The following is a 19,715-nucleotide window of genomic DNA, read 5'->3' on the forward strand; positions in this document are numbered from 1 at the left end:
TTAGGAAGTCCTAGACATGGTAATTAGAGAAGAAAAAGAAAGAAAAGGAATCCAAATTGGCAAAGAAGAAGTACAATTGTCACTGTTTGGAGATGACATGATACTATACATAGAAAATCTTAAAGATGCCACCAGAAAATTACTAAAGCTCATCAATGAATCTGGTAAAGTTGAAGGATACAAAATTAATACACAGAATCTCTTGCAATCCTATACACTAAAAACAAAAGATCAGAAACATAAATTAAGGAAACAATCCCATTTACCATTGCAATGAAAAGAATAAACTGCCTAGGAATAAACCTACCTAAGGAGGCAAAAGGCATATATGCAGAAAAATATAAGATACTGATGAAAGAAATCAAAGACGACACAAACAGATGGAAAGTTATACAATGTTCTTGGATTGGAAAAATCAATATTGTGAAAATGACTATATTAACCAAAGCAATCTACAGATTCAATGCAATCCCTATCAAATTGCCAATGGCATTTTTCACAGAAATAGAAAAAAATTTTACAATTTGTATGGAAACACAAAAGACCTCGTATAGCAAAAGCAATCTTGAGAATAAAAAGAAAAAGAGCTGGAGGAATCAGCCTCCCTGACTTCAGACTATACTACAGAACTAGAGTAATCAAGACACTATGGTACTGACACAAAAACAGAAATACAGATCAATGCAAGAGGATAGAAAGTCCAGAGATAAACCCACGCATGTATGGTCACCTAATCTATGACACCGGAGGCAAGAATACATAATGGAGCAAAGACAACCTCTTCAATAAGTGGTGCTATTCAATGCAATCCCTATCAAACTACCACTGGCATTTTTCACAGAACTAGAACAAAAAATTTTACAATTTGTATGGAAACACAAAAGACCCCGAATAGCCAAAGCAATCTTGAGAACAAAAAACGGAGCTGGAGGAATCAGACTCCTTAACTTCAGACTATACTACAAAGCTACAGTAATCAAGACAGTATGGTACTAGCACAAAAACAGAAACATAGATCAATGGAACAGGATAGAAAGTCCAGAGATAAACCCACGCACATATGGTCACCTTATCTTTGATAAAGGAGGCAGGAATGTACAGTGGAGAAAGGACAGCCTCTTCAATAGGTGGTGCTGGGAAAACTGGACAGGTATATGTAAAAGTATGAGATTAGATCACTCCCTAACACCATACACAAAAATAAGCTCAAAATGGATTAAAGACCTAAATGTAAGGCCAGAAACTATCAAACTCTTCGAGGAAAACATAGGCAGAACACTCTATGACATAAATCACAGCAAGATCCTTTTTGACCCACCTCCTAGAGAAATGGAAATAAAAACAAAAATAAACAAATGGGATCTAATGAAACTTCAAAGCTTTTGCACAGCAAAGGAAACCATAAACAACATGAAAAGACAGCCCTCAGTATGGGAGAAATATTTGCAAAAGAAACAACTGACAAAGATTAATCTCCAAAATGTGCAAACAGCTCATGCAGCTCAATAACAAAAAAACAAACAACCCAATCCAAAAATGGGCAGAAGACCTAAATAGACATTTCTCCAAAGAAGATATACAGACTGCCAACAAACACATGAAAGAATGCTCAACATCATTAATCATTAGAGAAACGCAAATCAAAGCTACAATGAGGGGGCTTCCCTGGTGGCGCAGTGGTTGAGAGTCCGCCTGCTGATGCAGGGGACATGGGTTCATGCCCCAGTCTGGGAGGATCCCACATGCCGTGGAGCGGCTGGGCCCGTGAGCCATGGCCGCTGAGCCTGCACGTCCAGAGCCTGAGCTCCGCAGCGGGAGAGGCCACAGCAGTGAGAGGCCTGCGTACCGGAAAAAAAAAAAAAGAAAAACTACAATGAGATATCATCTCACACCAGTCCAAATGGCCATCAACAAAAAATCTAGAAACAATAAATGTGGAGAGGGTGTGGGGAAAAGGGAACACTCTTGCACTGCTGGTGGGAATGTGAATTGGTACAGCCACTATGGAGAACAGTATGGAGATTTCTTAAAAAAACTACAAACAGAACTACCATATGATCCAGCAATCCCTCTACTGGGCATATACCCTGAGAAAACCATAATTCAAAAAGAGTCATGTACCACAATGTTCATTGCAGCTCTATTTACAATAGCCAGGAGATGGAAACAACCTAAGTGCCCATCATTGGATGAATGGATAAAGAAGATGTGGCACATATATACAATGGAATATTACTCAGCCTTAAAAAGAAATGAAATTGAGCTATTTGTAATGAGGTGGATGAACCTAGAGTCTGTCATACAAAGTGAAGTAAGTCAGAAAGAGAAAGACAAATACCATATGCTAACACATATATATGGAACTTAACAAAAAAAATGTCATGAAGAACCTAGGGGTAAGACAGGAATAAAGACACAGACCTACTAGAGAATGGACTTGAGGAAATGGGGAGGAGGAAGGGTAAGCTGTGGCAAAGCAAGAGAGTGGCATGGTTATATATACACTACCAAACGTAAAATAGATAGCTAGTGGGAAGCAGCCGCATAGCACAGGGAGATCAGCTCGGTGCTTTGTGACCACCTAGAGGGGTGGGATTGGGAGGGTGGGAGGGAGGGAAATGCAAGAGGGAAGAGATATGGGAACATATGTATATGTATAACTGATTCACTTTGTTATAAAGCAGAAACTAACACACCATTGTAAACCAATTATACTCCAATACAGATGTAAAAAAAAAAAAAGTGGTGCTGGGAAAACTGGGCAGCTACATGTAAAAGAATGAAATTAGAACACTCCCTAATACTATACACAAAAATAAACTCAAAATGGATTAAAGACCTAAATATAAGTCCAGACACTATAAAACTCTTAGAGCAAAACATAGGCAGAACACTCTTTGATATAAATTGCAGCAAGATTTTTTTTGACCCACCTCCTAGAGTAATGAGAATAAAAACAAAAATAAAGAAATGGGACCTAATTAAACTTAAAGCTTTTTCACAGCAAAGGAAACCATGAAAAAGACAAAATGACAACCCTCAGGATGGGAGAAAATATTTGCAAACGAAGCAACTGAAAAAGGATTAATCTCCCAAATATACAAACAGCTCATGCAGCTCAATATCAAAAATACAAACAACCCAATCCAAGAATGGGTGGACGACCTAAATAGACATTTCTCTAAGGAAGACATACAGGTGGCCAACGAACAGATGAAGAAATGCTCAATATCACTAATTATTAGAGAAATGCAAATCAAAACCACAATGAGATATCACCTCACCCCAGTCAGAATGGCCATCATCACAAAATCTACAAACAACAAATGCTGGAGAGGGTGTGCAGAAAAGGGAACCCTCTTGCACTCTTGGTGGGAATGTAAATTGATAGAGCTACTATGGAAAGCAGTATGGAGGTTCCTTAAAAAGCTAAAAATATAACTACCATGTGACCCAGCAATCCCACTACTGGGCATATACCCTTAGAAAAACATAATTCAAGAAGATACATGCAGACAGTGTTCATTGCAGCACTATTTACAATAACCGGGACATGGGAGAAAACTAAATGTCCATCAACAGAGAAATGGATAAAGAAGATGTGGTATACATATATACAATGGAATATTCCTCAGCCATAAAAAGGAATGAAATTGGGTCATTTGTAGAGACATGAATGGACCTAGAGGCTGTCATACAGAGTGAAGTAAGTCAGAAAGAGAAAAACAAATACCATATATTAACGCATATATGTGAAATCTGAAAAAATTGGTATAGACAATCTTATTTACAAAGCAGAAATAGATACAAAGTGGGGGGGTGAATTGGAAGATTGTGACCGACACATATATACTATTGATACTATGTATAAAATAGATAAATGATAACCTAGTGTATAGCACAGGGAACTCTACCTAGTGCTCTCTGCTGATCTAAATGGGAAGGAAATCCAAAAAAGAGGGGATGTATGTATACATATAGCTGATTCACTTTGCTGTACAGCAGAAACTAACAGTTTTAAAGCAACTATACTCCCATAAAAATTAAAAAAACAAAACCAAAAAACCTGCTGTTGCAGTCCTCCTCCAGGCCTCTGGCTTTCTGTGGCCTCTGTTCTCGGGGGCTATCCTGTTTAGAACATAAGGAAATTGGCCCACTCCGAAACTGAATACAAAGGAGCAAGGCCCCTTCTTTGCTTAATGTCCCCTGGCCCAGACCTTCTGACCCTAAATATCCCTTTCCTTCTTTTCACTACCTGCAGGTGAACAGAGGCCCTGTGAGAGACCCTCGGGAGGAAGTGACACCCTAACTCCACCCACCATCTGCCCCCAATGTGCAGCAATTCCTATTTAAAAACTCAGTCCTTGACTCAAAGGGAGGTTTGTGAGCTCCTGCCAAGAGCTGTAAATATTTCAACATGCCTTGTTTCCTTGAATGTATATGACCTGGGATCTGGCCCCTCCTCTCCCTGGGCTCCTAGAGAATTGAGGAACAAAGAAAACATGGCCAGTCCTTAGCTACAGGATACCCGGGTAAAACTGCAGAAGAATACAGAGGAGAGATGGGGAAGAGATGGCGTGGGGAGGTGGAAGGTGGGGAGGAGAGGTTGATTCCTCTTCCAGAAATATTTAGAGAAAGGTATAGCAACTCACTTTCTAGGAGCTGGAAAAGGTTACTGGATGATGATGATGATGATGTTGATGATAATAATAACACCAACCCCTTCACAATTTACAAATGTCTTTCACATACAGAATCTCATGTGACCCTTCATAGTCCTATAGAAGTAAATACTGTCAATCTCACCATGAAGATGAGAACACTGAAGGCTTGAAAGGTTATATGACTTATTCAGGCTAACCAACTAAAAAGAGATGGTTTCTCTGGCCCTGTTTTGGACCCAAGGACCATGACTCTGGGTAGAGTAAGACGGGTGGTTAGAAGAGTATGTCATGTATCACAAGACTGTGAGACTTTTGTTTACTAAACCCTTTCTTGGTCCTCTCTTTTTATCCCTTAGTCATAAGGATGCCCTGAGGCTACAGGAATGGAAAACTCTGCAGCAGACTTCCTTGGTAGCTGTGCTCCTCCCATCTTTAGTATGTATTAGGTGATATCTAAAGGCAGGAGTTCTGGTCTCATACTCTCTGGGTTCAAATCTTGGCTCTGCTATTATTTGCTATATGAGCTAAGCAAGCTACTTAACTTCTGTGCATCTTTCTCTTTATCTGTGAAATGGAGGAAATAATAGTACCTACCTCATAGAGTTGTTCAGAATTTAAATGGGTTGGTACATGTAAAGTGCTTAACATAATGCCTAGCACAGAATTAATTGCTAAATGCTAAATAAATGTTAGCAATTTCTATTGTTATTATTACTATTATTATTACTATTAGGGTGCTTGATGGAAGTAAGAAGCTAAATGTCAAAGAAATAACACTGTGGAAGAGCAGCTATCACTAGGCTGTATGCTTTGTGTCTTTTCCCCATAATAGGGAAAGCTTATAGGGAGTCATCTCCCTACTTTTACCCAGTCCTCTTGGGATCAGTGGCAACCCCACATGAGGGGCATGGGTGATGAACAGAAGAAGAGTTCTTTTCTTTGTGAGAAGCTCAGTTACCTAAACAAGTGACTGAACTTGTGACCTGAGTCTCATAGGCACCATGTTTTAAGCAACTGTGCTAATTGGCCCAGACAGACATCACACACCCAGCTATACACACGTACACACAGGTCTGGACACATGGGTGTATGCACATACCCTTCCAGCCTAGGTAAGAAGGTGGGTGGACAGATCCACAGAATAAATTAGACAAGGAGACTGTGTGGGGACTGCTAGTTTAGTGACATTTCCTTTCCTTTTTTCCCTTTAGCTGCATGGAAGCAGGGAAGCAACTAACCTGGGAGTTTCACTTCCTCCCTCTCCATCCTCACTGAAAGCACTTTTGACTCTAGTTAGGACATGGGTGTCTGTCTCCTCCCCCCTTCGACTCCTCTACAATCAATTCTGCAGTATTTTTTGGCAAGAAGAGAGATGATAGGGGCTCAAAAAAGAATGAAGAGTTCTATTCTATCGAGAACTGTTGAAGCTACTGAAAACCCATCTGAAGTCTCTGGAAGTTCAGTTGGCTGAGGAATTGAGGGACAACAATAGTGAGGATTTGAAGAGGAAGGGTGCAACTGACCAGGACATTTGTTGAATACTATTGAGTAAGACCTGCTACAATGCTATCTCTTTGACTGGGGTCCTGGGGCTGTGAAAAAAGGAGGTGTGGAAATGATGAAAAGGTTTCACAGCAGCTATCTTACTGCAAAAATCCAGAGGTGATAGCTTCTACACTCTTGAGTGCTTCACAGGAAGTCACCCTTCCCCAAGAAAGTGGAGAATAAGAGAGGAGAAAGGGGAAAAGGGAAAAGATACTTCCACAGGATGTGTGGGAATGGGCCTGAGATCCAGTCTGGAGTGAGGCCTGTACAACATCCAAACCCCAGTTGTTCCTCTAATTGAATGAGGGAAAGAAGAGAGAACAATGCTGGGAGCAAAGGGATGGCGTATGAGCAGAGGTATTACAAATGCACTGTGAAAATAGGAGGAGCCAAGAAAATGTGTGGTTGGGACAGCCAGTTTTAGCCCTTCTTCTACCAACCCCAGAAACAAGCAAACAAGAGAACAGAGAAAGACAAGACTTCCAGGGTGAAGAAGCATGTACTTCCTCAAGCCACCCAAGCAGGCCACATTCCCTACCCACAAAATAAGTGCCAAGTAATTTCACACTAGTAATCATTAGTACCTTGACTTCAAGGCAAATGATTAGACATCCCTAGGCTTAGTCCTCTGTCACCCTTAAACCAGGAGAGGGCTGGAGTATTCTAAACCCTCTTCCCAATAACCTTTGAATACCAAGAGGGATGCAGGATAAGGAGAGGATGGAAGCAGAAAGAAACTTACAATAAATGTTTTCAAGCCCCACTGTTGGGGAGTTGCAAAGAGTCCATGCCAAGAGGTACAATCCAGGCTGGCCATATTCCCTCCATCACTCTTACCTAACAAGTTTCCCAATCTGGGCCCTTTGCACTAGTCCGCCACAACCCCTACAGAAGCTTCTGTTACATTAAACCTAATTCTGTAAAGAGATGAGAAAAGATGTTTTTCAGATAGAATACTCATAATCCATGGCTTGAGGTGTAGAGTGTGTATGTGTGTATGTGTGTGTGTGTGTGTGTGTATGTGTGTGTGTGTGTGTGTGTGTGTTTTATGAATAAAACTTTTTCTCTAAGGTTTACTCATTCAATTCCAGGTGAAATAATTCCTTTCAAAACAGGAAATCCCACTCCATCTTTCACACAATCTGAAAAGAATAAATGATTCTTTCAAAATGTAATAAAACAAAAAGATGTTGATGGGAAAGGCAGTATACCCTCCTGGGAAACTGGTCTGCTCAAAAGGTCCAGATGACATCCTTTATATATTTCTGTAAATGTTGATAGTCCATCTGTTTGTTTACTCTTCATGGCACTGCAGGAAATATTTCCAAAGCAAGTATAAATTCAGGGAAAAGGAGAGAGAGCTCTGTGCCTGCTACTTCAGTAGCCACACTCTCAGCTAAGCCCTGAGTGAAGCTGAAGTTGCCCAGAAATTGTGGATACTCAATATGGCCTTCTCTAGGATGGCAAGCAGCAGCCCTCTCATACCCACTACAAGGCAGCAGCCCTTAGCCAGCTATAAAGATGCCCTGTCTGAAGCCCCCTGAAGGAAAACACCGTATTGCACTTAGGAATCTTGGTTTACTCTTCTATCCTGAAGTAACAGAAAACCAAGATCATATTAATCATTTCTGAGAAATGAGAATGAGCTGTGGAAAATTAAGTTTCAGGAGAGGGGTCCAAACTGAGGCTTAAGGGAATGCTTGCAATTTAATGCTTTTTAGAAGCAGGCTCAAATGCTGGGAAACAGCAGCATACAGAACTACTCTGCTAGCCTGCAGAAGGCCAAGTTGAGGGAATTCTCTTGGAGGCCCAATTCTATGCTAAGCAGGACATTCTGGGAGAAGCATTGTGGATCTGAAGTTGCCTTTACACGCTGGGTTAAAAAAAAGTGGGTCTTTTCAACCACATCAGTACATATGAGTTAGCCCCATAGTCTTTTAATACACATGGAGAAATGATGTCTACATGGTTTTTCATTGCTTTCCCAATCTCCTCCCAACCCATCCACACCCTCATTCAGGCAGATTAACATGTTTCCATTTGTCTGAATGAGTCAAAATTTATGCCAAGTGAATAGTAAAGAATAAAATATCACATAATTTTAGAAGGATAGAACAGCAGAGCTAAGAAGTTTATCTAGTCAAACCCTTTCACTTTACAGATAGATAAACTGAGGTACAGAGAGGTAAAGTGCCTGCTCAAAGTCACAGAGTAAGTCAGGGGCACAAGTTTTCTAGCTCCTAGTCACTGCCTAGTTAGTATTACTGAGATCACCAGCCCATTGGGATCCATATTTAGACTTAGAATGAGCACTCGAGGCTACTGGACAGTGAGCTAGGGATCCAACTTCAACTGGCTACTCCAGCTCAAACAAGCATCCCCCTGGTTGGCTTCCAAGTACCCCAACCTCTCCTCCTCATCCCCTCCGGTATGAGTCAAGGTCTCAGTTTGGGACCCAGCTTGGTTGGAGAGGAGTCAGAGGAGTGACTTGAAAGATGCCTGGCCAATGGCCCTGTGACCCAAAGCGCCATAGCAGGCTCCGAGCCAACCTTCTCTGGACAGTAAGCAAAAGCCTTCAGCCAAAGGCAAGACATTGGCAGATTTGCTCAAAAGACGCCTGGCTCTCAAAGTCAGCAATTTAGTTGTCAGCCCAGTGAGACACTGAACTAAGCAATGAAAGCCCCTAAAATGGGGAAGAGAAAGATAGCTTAAACTGTCCCTGGCCCCATCTATCTTTGGGACTCTGCCCAAAGGCAGATTGTATCATTTATCCCATGCCTAGAAAATTATGTCTCCATCAGAGTGGCCCATGAGCCTGAACTATCTTGTGCCCAATAATGAACCTTCCTGACCATTATTACCCCTTTCCCCAGGTGGTGAGAGACACAGCTCCACCCTCCTCACCTGGGAGCCTACAAGGGTCATGCTTATAAACTGCCCAGGAAAAGATGCCTCCCATCATATATTATGGCTCAGTGCTAGACTGGCAGTCAAGGTGGAAAGTGCAGGGTACTGGGTTTACTCTGGAGCACGTTCAAAAAGACCTAAGCTTGGAGACAATGTTAAAAACTCTGACTTGTTCCGCCTTGTCTTCTGGACCCCCAACCCTAACCTTGCCCCAGCTCCAACTCTTTTAGGGTTCCAGTAATGACCTGAGGCCTGCAATCAATGCTACCTTGCTCTTTCTTTCCTCCAAAATGCTTCCCTCTCATGCCAGGAAGCCATGATATACTTTCCACCAAATTGTTGGGTTGCCCATGTCCTGTTTGCTGCTTGGCCTGGGTTGGGGGAATTCCCAAATTTCCCACAAGCTCTACAAAAGTATAGGCTCATTTCTCTCTTGATTTTTTCCATTTTTCCCTAAATCGGACCTTGGTCACTTGCCTCCATCTCAAGAACCTTTTGTCTGCCAGTCATCCCAGGCCTAAGGCCCAGGGAAAGTTGGTTTCCTTTTCAAAATGGGTGAAGAGAAAGGACAAGATACATTGCCACCATAGAATTGTATGCACCACAGATTTCACAAAGACTGAACATTGCATGCTCTAGAATGGCCTGCATTCCACTTCCCTTCTACTCGCCATGGCTTTTTCACATGACCAGAGACCCCTCTGATGTGGAGTTAGCCCCCAGACATCAAAACAACCTTTCTCTGGGGCACACTCACAATAGTCCCAGTCATCTGCAGAGCCTTATACCCATTAAGCCAATCAGCACAGCTTTAGGACTGTGGAGATATTAGGCCTAGCCAAAGAGAATTTGGGTTGTGGGGTGCCTCCAAATATTAAATTCATAGCTTTCTAGAGATGCAAGCCATGTCAGACGTTAATAGAAATGGACAATGCACCAACCTCCTTGACTGTGGGAGTGTATATTCTATGTTCCTCAGAATGGCTATTGGGCAAACACTGGCTGACAAACATCTTAGCAAGCTTCTACTGGCTTATTCTATCCCTTTGAGACACCAGTGCTGTGGCATAGGTAGCTGAGAAATTTTGAGTAAACTGCAGAAAGTGTGTGGAGACAGAGGCACATTTGGAATCTCAGGACCTGAATGGTTGCTTGGCAAAGCTGAGGGGCTCAAGAAAGGTAGTGGTGAGGATGAGATTTTCTAGGAAGTCAGGAGTGTAGTGGGGTGTTCTTGACTTTTTTAAAATAAAAACTGAGGTGTTTCCCAGAGTCTCCAGTATCAAAAATAACTTTCATGAATTCAAGACACATACAGTAAGGACCCAAGCCAAAGTAGTCTGTGACCCTGGGGACATACCAAATTCCTCTCTGTCCTTTCCTGACCTATACTCACCATAACTTAAACTGGTAACCCCAGCCCCTCAATGGATCTAGTCTGTGTCAGAACACACACCAGCCACACCTCTGCACAGCTCACTGCTACCCCCGCTTCCCAGCTGCACTGTGAGGTCTTGACCGGAAAGTCTCAGCCAGCCCTCCCCCTGAGTCCCCTATGATCACCTACTTTGAAGTTTGTTCCCCAGCAGTGAACCTCTTCCTGGTAAAATAGTGGTTTTTCCAAGTTTTATTACACACTCCTAAGGCCCCAGCTCTAGGCCTGCTCACATCACATGAAAGCCAGGGCCTAGCTTCAGCCCATCCCCCATTACCTCCCATGAAGTTTTACCCAGACTTTGCCACTGACCCCGAAGGCCAACAGCCTGCCTTTAACCACAAGGCAATGCTCAGCAGGTGCCCTCCAAGGTAACCTAGGCAACAGCCAGAGGCCCTACACTGGCTTCCTTCCCAAGAGCCCCTGAACTGCATCAAAGCAGGGAAAATGTAGTCCCGGGGTGAGTGTGACAGTGACCTTCCGCCCAAATGTTGTTCCACACAGTCAGGGACCCCCTCCACTCAAGCGTCAACGCAGCCTGGGCAGTCCTGAGATTGCCTTGGACAGCCATTGCCGCACACTTGAACTTTCAAGTGGGGCCCGCACACTAGAACGCCGATGGATCACAAGGTCAGAGGCACCAAGAGTCCCAAAACCTCTTAAAGGGCAGCCTAGCAAACTAAAAAAAGAAAAAAGAGAGTCCTTGGTTGAGAGCCTAGGAGAGGCCCTCTAAGGGCTCAGGGAATCCACAGGTGGATGCCCCCAGAATTCAAGGTTTCTATTCACTAAATGATCCCCAGCCTCCCTCAAAGAGCAGCAGAAGTACGTGTTTGGGGGTGGAGAGAGGAGGGAACCCTTCAGTCCCAGGGCAACACTTATTCTGAGCTGCGTTTTAAAAAGCCACGTATTCTAAGCTGCAAACTTGCGGCGGGTCTCCAGTGGAGCTGTCCTGAGGAACCACAAGAGGGAGTGAGCCTTGAGGAAGACGGCATCCCAAGCCCCTCGGCTCGCTCCCGAGACTCCTCATGAGAACGGCTGAGGGGCTTCGCCGGCGGCTTGCTGAGAAAGCGGGATGGCTACTTTGACTTCTCCAAGTCCACAGGCAGGCTCGGGCTCAACGGGAGGAGCGCACAAGCCTGTGGTCCTGTGGCCGCGGAAGAGCGAGAGCTATGCCCCCAGCCCTGCTTGTCTTAGGGAAGAAGACCAAGTCAGCACCACACGAAGGCAGGAGGGGTGGAGGCCGGCATTCCGGCTAAAGACTAACGAGGCACCCAGCGGATAGCGGAGAGGCGCGGGGCGCCAGGCAGGGCAAGGCTGAGATTGGGGGCGGTGCGAAGTGAGCCTCAGGGCCCAGTCTGCCAGCCGCCTCACGCCTCTCTGGCAGGAGACCGCGGAGACTGCCTCCCTGCCTGCTTTGGGGTTCAGCTCAGAGGGCACAGAGATCCGCTCGCTCCCTCAGAGTGGCAGAGGACGGCCGGGCCCGGTTGGGCCGTAACCACGGCGGGCAAATAGACGCGCGCACACCCCCGACTCGCACTCCTTCCCTCCCTTCCTCTCTCTCCTGCAGATACACACGCCTGCCATGTGTTAGAGTCTTCGCTCAGTCACCAGGATTCCTAAAGTGTTTTTGACAGAAAACACCTCCGCTCCCCGTACAGGAACAGGGGCTGCTGCGGAGATCTGCGGTACAGTGTTTCTCTCAAAGTCCTCCCAACCTCCAAACTCTCTCCTCTCCCCATGTCTTCGCACTCCCCCCCAAAAAAAAACAAAAAACAAAAAAACCACAACATTCTGCAAATATTTTCCCCCAGTACACACGCTCAGAGTACTTTAAATAAACCCGAAAGGTGCGTCTGGATATGTCCCAGAGCAAAAAATTCATTCCTTGCGTATGATCAACGAAGGTCCCAGGTCCCACCCCCGGGACTTCTTGCGCCTAGTCTCCACAGCCGAGGCTGCCCAGAGCCCGGCAACCGGCGCTCTAGCAGCGCCACGGGCAAGGGGCAAGGGGGAGGAGTCCAAGCGGCGCGCTAGAGGGGTGCCTCGGACCAGGAGGTATAGGATCGGCGGCAGCCGGAGCGGACACCCTTGCCTAGAATGCCAGGTGGGGCGCGCGGAGCCGCTCACCTGCTTGGAACTCCACTTGGCGATTTTTCTCTCTTTCCTCCTGCAGCAACATGGAGTAGAGAATCCCGAAGGAGTTCTGGATGCCAAAGATGGAGCCGTTGCACCAGGTGGCAGCGAAGACCACCATCCAGCCGAAGCCACCTTCGGGGGGCTGGAAGCCGCGCGCGGTGCCGCGGGTCTCCACGGTGGGCGTGGGCTCGGGTTCGCGCACCGGCTCAGGCTCAAACTCCAGCTCCGGCAGTGGTGCAGGGTCCGGTAAGGGCTGGGGCTCCGGCTGGGGCTCTGGCTGGGGCTCGGGTGGGGGTACTGGCACGGGCTCGGGCTCGGGCTCGGGCTCCGGCTCCGGCTCGGGGCTACCCACCCGCTCCTGCTGTTCCTGGTCTGCCTCCCGCCAGGGCCCCTTAGCTTCCTCGCTCGCCGGGCTTTGCAGCGCCATCGCGGCCGGGGGACTGTGGCTTCTCGGGCCGGAGGAGCCGCTGTGTGGCTGGTACTTGTTTCTGCTGCTGCTGCTCCAAGCGCTGCTACTGCTGCCTCCTCCTCCCGGCTCCGCGCCCCAGCTGGCCAGCCTGTCCCGAGACAGACAGTCCCTCGAGCCCTCTCCTCCTCCTCCCCCATCCCCCCTCCTCCTCTCCCCATGTCATCTCTCTCCTCCCCCTCCTCCTCCTCTCCCTTCCCCCCAACCTCTTCCTCCCTCAACAGGCAGCCGCTACAGCCTCTCTCTTCTCCCCAGCCCTTCCTCCTCCTCATACTCGCCTACCTACTCAATCCGCAGCTGTCTCCCTCAACTCCCTTTCCAAACTACTGAATTCTTTTCTCCTTGTCCAGAAGACCAGTAGAGGGATAGTTAAAATGGAAAAACGAGAGCATAAACTATCCTGTTCCTCTGCCCTCTCCTCCCTGCAGGCTCCAAACGAGCATTGATCAACCCAGAACCCCCAGGGAAGACCCCGCCTGTCCTTTGCTCCCACTCTCTCCTTTCTCACAAGTAGCCTGGAAGTGGGGTGGCCCCAGGGACCCCAGGACGAGAGGTGGCCCTTGAGAGACCCCATCCCGCCCTCAGTAGTGCCTATGCCCCCCCTTGGGTTTGAGGGGGACTTGGAAGGGACACCCAAGCTCGGACAGAGGGTGGGCACAGTCTTCTCGAGCCCGGGGGCTCAGCCCCCCACAGTCCTGCGCAACAGCCCCCCCATCCCCGTCTCTCCCCCTCCACCCCCGCCCTTCCCAGCAAATCCCTGGCGGGGCACGGATGGGAGGAGACGGCCCGGCAGCGAGGCCCGCCTCTCCGGGCAGTCAATCAGGGCTTTGTTTGCGCCAACCTGGAGCCCAGAGGAGCCGTAGAGGGCCGGGTCTGGGCCGGGGGCCGGGCCAGGTAGGGAGGGAGGTGCAGTGGCACCGGAGGGAGCCGGGCCCGGGCGGGGCGGGAGCTAGAGCTCAGCTCAGGCTCCTCCCGGCTCTCTGTCCCGCATTGGGGAACTGGGAGTCAGGGCCATGTCGAGCCGCCAGTTCGGGCAAGGGCCGCTCAGCCCGCAACATCCCAGCTGGGTTGGTCCCCCGGGCCTCCGCCGCGGCTTTTCGGGCGCTCGGGAACTCGGCCGAGGCGCTAGCGGAGGGATGTCTTCCCAGCACCCACCGCGCCCTTCCGCCCACCTCGGGCATAGAGACACAAGAATCCCGGTGAATGTCCCAGACTAAGGCCCTAACCCCGCGAGGGTAAGGGAGAGTTTGCTCCCTACGGAGTGCGCGGCTCTCGGGAGACGGGAGGGGTGATCTGCCCTGCGGGCGGCTGGGCTCCCTGACGCAGTGCACGGCTGTTTCCAGCCTCAGCCCTCGGGGCCGGCCCCAGCGATCCCGGGAAGCTCTGCCTCCCCTAAGGGCCCGCGCGTCTAATGCACTAATCATGAGTTCGTGGTGTGGTTACCAAGCTACTTCGCTCCCCACCAGCGGGCGGGCAAGCGCCAAGCCCTTTCTACCCAGCATCTCATTAACCTTCTTGCTGGGTGAAAAGACTGCATGGCAGGTGAAAATGCAGCTCAGGGCTGTGACATGCCCAGGAACACAGTCATTAAGCACCTGAACGCGGGCTGAGCTGAGCGGGAGGGTAGAGGTGTCCCAAGTAGCTTGCCATGCCGTGAAAGGAATCGGCCATAATTCACAAATCACGGGGGCCATGCCAGTCAGCAAAGCAGGCATTGCTAGAGGAATAGAGCATTCCCTTATTGCCCGGAGGTGAGTATTTTTATCACCTGCTTTTTCCAAGCAGGAAGGCAGAGGCTCAACGAAATCAAGGCGTTTATTAGCCGAAGGTCCTGGGAAAAGTCAAGTACAAGGTGGAATTCAAGGCAAAGCCTCGTGCTCCCTGAGCTTCACCACAGGCGGCTGGGGCTTGGTGCTCCCCGGAAGAGGGACAGAGGAAGGAAAGGCAGGATGTGGCTGAGTTATCACAGTAGGCTTCCGGAGCACATAGTGGCCTAGATGGGCCTTGAATCTTGAGAAGGATTTTAACAGGCTGGGGGTGGAGGTTGGGTGTCCCTACCTAAGAAGGACAAAACAAAGAGGCATGGAAGGACTCTACTCATAGAAAGAGGTAAGTGAAAGCTAATCAGGCCAAAAAGTTAATATGTATGCTGCCTCTCCCAGGAAACGTTTGCATTTTAATAAAAATCCACAATGCTTCAGTCATGAGGAGTGACAAATCATGGACAGTATGGGCACTGGGGCTTAAGATTTGCTTTTTAGTCAGCGGTTTCACAGGACCAACTGTTGCCCTAGGGGAGCACTAGCCTTGGCTTCCATTTTCAGGGAACCTGATTAAGGCCCTGAAAAGGGCTATTTCCAACCCCAGAACCAAGAATAGACCCTGAAGTCTTGAAGCCCATCTCGGACTCCTACTGTCTAAATTCTGTTCTAGTTTGAATGTCTTTTTTAGAGCACTGGAGTGGGGGGTGTGATGACACTCACTGAGAAACTCTTGTGAGCCTAGTTGTTTAAGTTGTTTAAGTTGTTTAAGTCTACAAAGCCATCAAGAGGCAGAACAGGAATCTTTGCTCATTTGTGTGAGCTTCAAATTATATGCTCCATCCAGGAAACAAGACTGCATAATTACCATCCCGCCATTCCAGAAACACATGCAGTACCTACCATTTTTTCCCTTTTTAAAAGGCATTTTATAATGGCTAGAGCACTGGCATCAAGAGACCTGGATTCTAATCATGGTTCTACCATTGCATACCTGGGTGATCCTAAGAAAGTTGTTTACCCTTTCTGAGGTTCAGTTTCTTTATCTGCAAGATGGAGTTAATACCCACTTCACAGTTATTAAATAGCATACTGAGAAGTATAGGCTTTATTTTGGAAATACAAGAGAGCCACTGAAGATTTTTGAGTAGCTAACTAATATTTTTAGTTCTGCATTTTAGAAGAAAAACAAAACAAAACTGTGGTGCATTTTAGAAGAAAAACAAAACAAAACTGTGGTGACAGTATACTGTGGCTTGGAAAGATAAGAGGTAAGGAAACCAAACAATGAACCGGGTAAAAGAAAATTTCATGATCTGGAATAGGGCACTGACTGGGGATGAAGAAAAAGGGTTGGCTCTGTGAACCATTGTTACGGTAGAGCTGACAAAAACAGATTTGGGTAGTGAGAGAAAAAGAAGAAGCAAAGATGATGCTGACATCTCTTGCTCAAGTGAAGGAAAGGATGGTCGTAGTGTTAGTGAGGATTGGGAATTAGGAGCCAAATCAGGTCTGAAGATGCCTGTGGCTGTCTCTTCTTCCAAACAATCCTGTCAATTACAACTTTAAAATACAGTTTTAATCATGACACTTCTCTGCTTTAAAAACTTTCAGTGATTCTCCATTTGACTGTTAAGTTTAAATTCCGCAACCAGGCATAAAAGGTCCTTTATGGTTTGGGACCAGCCTCATTTACTAAGAACCTTTATGTGCCAGGCTCTGTACTAAATACCAAGGACACAAAAAGACCTGGTACCTGTCTCTGAGGTACTCATATTCAACCTGTCTAGTTCCATTCTTTGACATTTTCTCCTTTCCCCTTTCTCCCATTCATGCCAGGCTCCAAACATACTGGATTATCCACCATTCCATGATGTATGGACACCTGCTGTTCTCTCATCCCTCACCACCCATTCTCCTCACTGTCTTCCAGTTGAGATTCTAATGCCTTTCCTGAATCTCCAGAGTGGGTTCAACAAAGCATATAGGAGGGTTAGTCTTGAACTGGGGAGATATGCCTCTTGCCTTTGTCATACCATTCAGTCATTCATTTTACAAATAGTTATTGAGCAACTACTGTGTGCCAGTCACCATGTCAAGCACTGGGAACATACAATTGTCCTTGTCCTCATGGAGTTTACATTCTAGTGGAAAATATTAATAATTATAACTACCATTTGTTGAATTTGACTCCACTAGACTGGGTGAAGACATTTTGAGATTGAGGAAAAGGGAAGAGAAGGATGTAAAGGATGAGACAACATTGAGAGTGAGGTGATAGAAGTAGGGCTAGGGTCTTGAGATGAATGAAGTTTTCTCTACAAATTTCTAGATCAGACTTGGTTGACAAACATCATCAGTAGTAACAAATCATTAGAGAGCACCTAGTATGTGTAGACTCATTCATTTTGGCTCATGCTCACAAGTAAGTGATGTGTGGCCCCTGTAAACTCTTTAAATTATTGTACTTATCTGACTGTGGATCTTAGAAAACCCCAGTGAGGTCCTGGTTTACACTGCAAGTGAAAGAATGTGCTTTATTTCTGTCCCAAACAGAATAAGCGCACAATGGAACCATTCTAATTGCTTATGTTCTTGATTAATCATACAAGTGGTGAAGCAGAGCAGTGGTTCCTTAACCTGGTTACACATTAGAATCACCTAGAGACTTTTGTACAAGTTCTGCCTCCTGGGTCCCACTCCACACTTGCTGAATCAAAATATCTGGGGGTGGGAGCCAGGAATACATAGTTTTAACAAGGCTCCCAGTAATATTGATGCACTGCCAGGTTCTGAAACCACTAGACCAAAATAATAATAACCAAAAATTTGGATCTCAAAGACTCGTACAATTTCTCTAAAATTTCTCCCCAAACTTTGGGAACCAACATAAGGATGTTAACTTTTAATGTTGCCATGTAAGGGCATGTATCATCACTATCATATCATTAATGAAATGATGTTTTAACACTGAAATATAGAAAATGTAGAAAGGACATAGTCTTTTACTGAGGAAAGTCTTTCTCAAGAAAGGTCAGTTGGCAACAATTTTTCTCAACATTTCTCTGATGAAAATGTCACAGACTGCCATGGGTCTGCAGGTTAGTGCTTGGGACTCACTGGTCCAGATGACCTCTGAAAGCCTTTTATCCCTGATGTTCTCTATTTAGGTCAAATGTACTTCCTTGCTTTGGGCCTCTCCTATTTTTCGATAGAAGTCTCAAGCTAGAGTGGAACTTAATAGGTCATTCTCATCATCCCCCTGTCCTGCGCCTAAATCATCCTAACTACTTGAGAATGGATGACATATTGAGAACTTTCTCAAGAAGGTGGGTACATAATCTTTCCCTCATTTGCTCACTTTTCTTTATTAATGTCTATGAGGGTAACTAAGGAGTTCTGATGACACAGCAACACCTTAGATTGATTGTGAGAGCCAAGTGGGATTGATTGTGAAAAGGAGCCAGGATGCTTGTAGTGGCAAAAGAAATAGTGATGGCAAAAGAAGTCCAAAGGCAAAGAAGACTGAGGTTTTATTGTCCATAATCAGGAAAGAGTACTGATTTGGGGAAAGGAATTTGAATGTTGACACCTCCTGGTAGCCAAAGTGGAGGCATGGAAGGGAAAAGATATTGGATGTAGCCTGATTTCAATTTGAGCCAGGTGCATTAAAAACAAATCAATTGGCCATATGCATGGAGCCTGCTTCCTGACTGCCAAGGAAGCAATTCTGCTCAATCATTGGTCTATTATTAGAGCAGGCATAGAGGAGAAAAGATGACAGAAGCAACAGGAGCTTTATAGAACAAAATGAGATAGGACTTAACCCTCTGAGGGCTAGTACAGAACAGCAAAGCTTGAAGTGAGAGAAAGGGTGAAATGGATTGGTTTCCTGATCATATCCAATGGAGAAATAGAATGGGCTTTTTAAAGCCTTTTATTAATTAATTAATTTTTTCATTTATTCAAGAGATATTTATTGAGAGGCTACCATGTGCTAAACATTGTGCTAAACCTTGGCTAAAAGTTTCCTATCCTGAGAAGTGACACCTTTGTAGGGCTGGAACAGAGGTGTCTCAGGTATATGTTACAATGCAGTGTAAGGATGAACTTTGCCCTTTATATCTTGGTTTCTTGTCCTACACTGTGACCTCCTTGAGCATAGGGTCAGCATTATTTATTTTTATATCCTTAGCATTTAACACTGCCTGATACAAAGAAGGTACTATAAATAAATAAATAAATTTAACCACTTAGTGTAACAAAGCCCATAAACAATAGAGAAGAGGCTCATCTTTCAGATTTGTTGTGAGGATGGGAAATAAAATATGGAAAGCACCTGGCATAGCACCTGGCATGTAGTAGGTACTCAATAAATATTAACATGTAGTAAATGCTCAATAAATGTTAACAAGATGGTTTGCAGATTGCTTTCACTGGAAAAAGAAAACAACCTAGTATGTTCTTTGGCATTGGTTCAATTCCAAAATCTAGAGCACAGATGTCAGAGCTGGAAGGGACCTTCCACAAAATCCAATCTCATTACACAGATGGGAACACTGAAGCCTAAAGAGGGAATAGGACTTACTTAAGGTGATATATAAATTATCTAAGCTTTTCCTTCGAATTACCTCAAATACTTGTGAACAGCAATATGACATACATACATATAAGATAGGGATATCATTTTACAATCAACACAGGGAAAGGTTAAATCATTTACTCAAGGACCTATGATTCACACTGTGGCAGTCTGGCTCCAGGGTCTGTGATTTTTAACCACTAACACTTCTCTATCACAGCAC

The 19,715-nt window shown here is 45.7% G+C and overlaps 1 protein-coding gene across 1 annotated transcript in view; it reads right to left on the reverse strand.

Annotated features, from left to right (window-relative positions):
- The window catches only part of SLC16A2 (solute carrier family 16 member 2), a 118,771-nt gene extending 105,496 nt beyond the window's left edge, over nucleotides 1-13,275 (reverse strand). The window contains exon 1 of the mRNA XM_067722263.1: nucleotides 12,676-13,275. Within this exon, the coding sequence (XP_067578364.1) occupies nucleotides 12,676-13,111 (436 nt within the window). The 5' untranslated portion in view covers nucleotides 13,112-13,275. The remainder of the gene's footprint in view (nucleotides 1-12,675) is intronic.
- Between the last annotated feature and the right edge of the window lie 6,440 nt (nucleotides 13,276-19,715).

Source organism: Pseudorca crassidens, chromosome X (assembly GCF_039906515.1).
Source record: "Pseudorca crassidens isolate mPseCra1 chromosome X, mPseCra1.hap1, whole genome shotgun sequence".
NCBI classification, from domain to species: Eukaryota; Metazoa; Chordata; class Mammalia; order Artiodactyla; family Delphinidae; genus Pseudorca; species Pseudorca crassidens.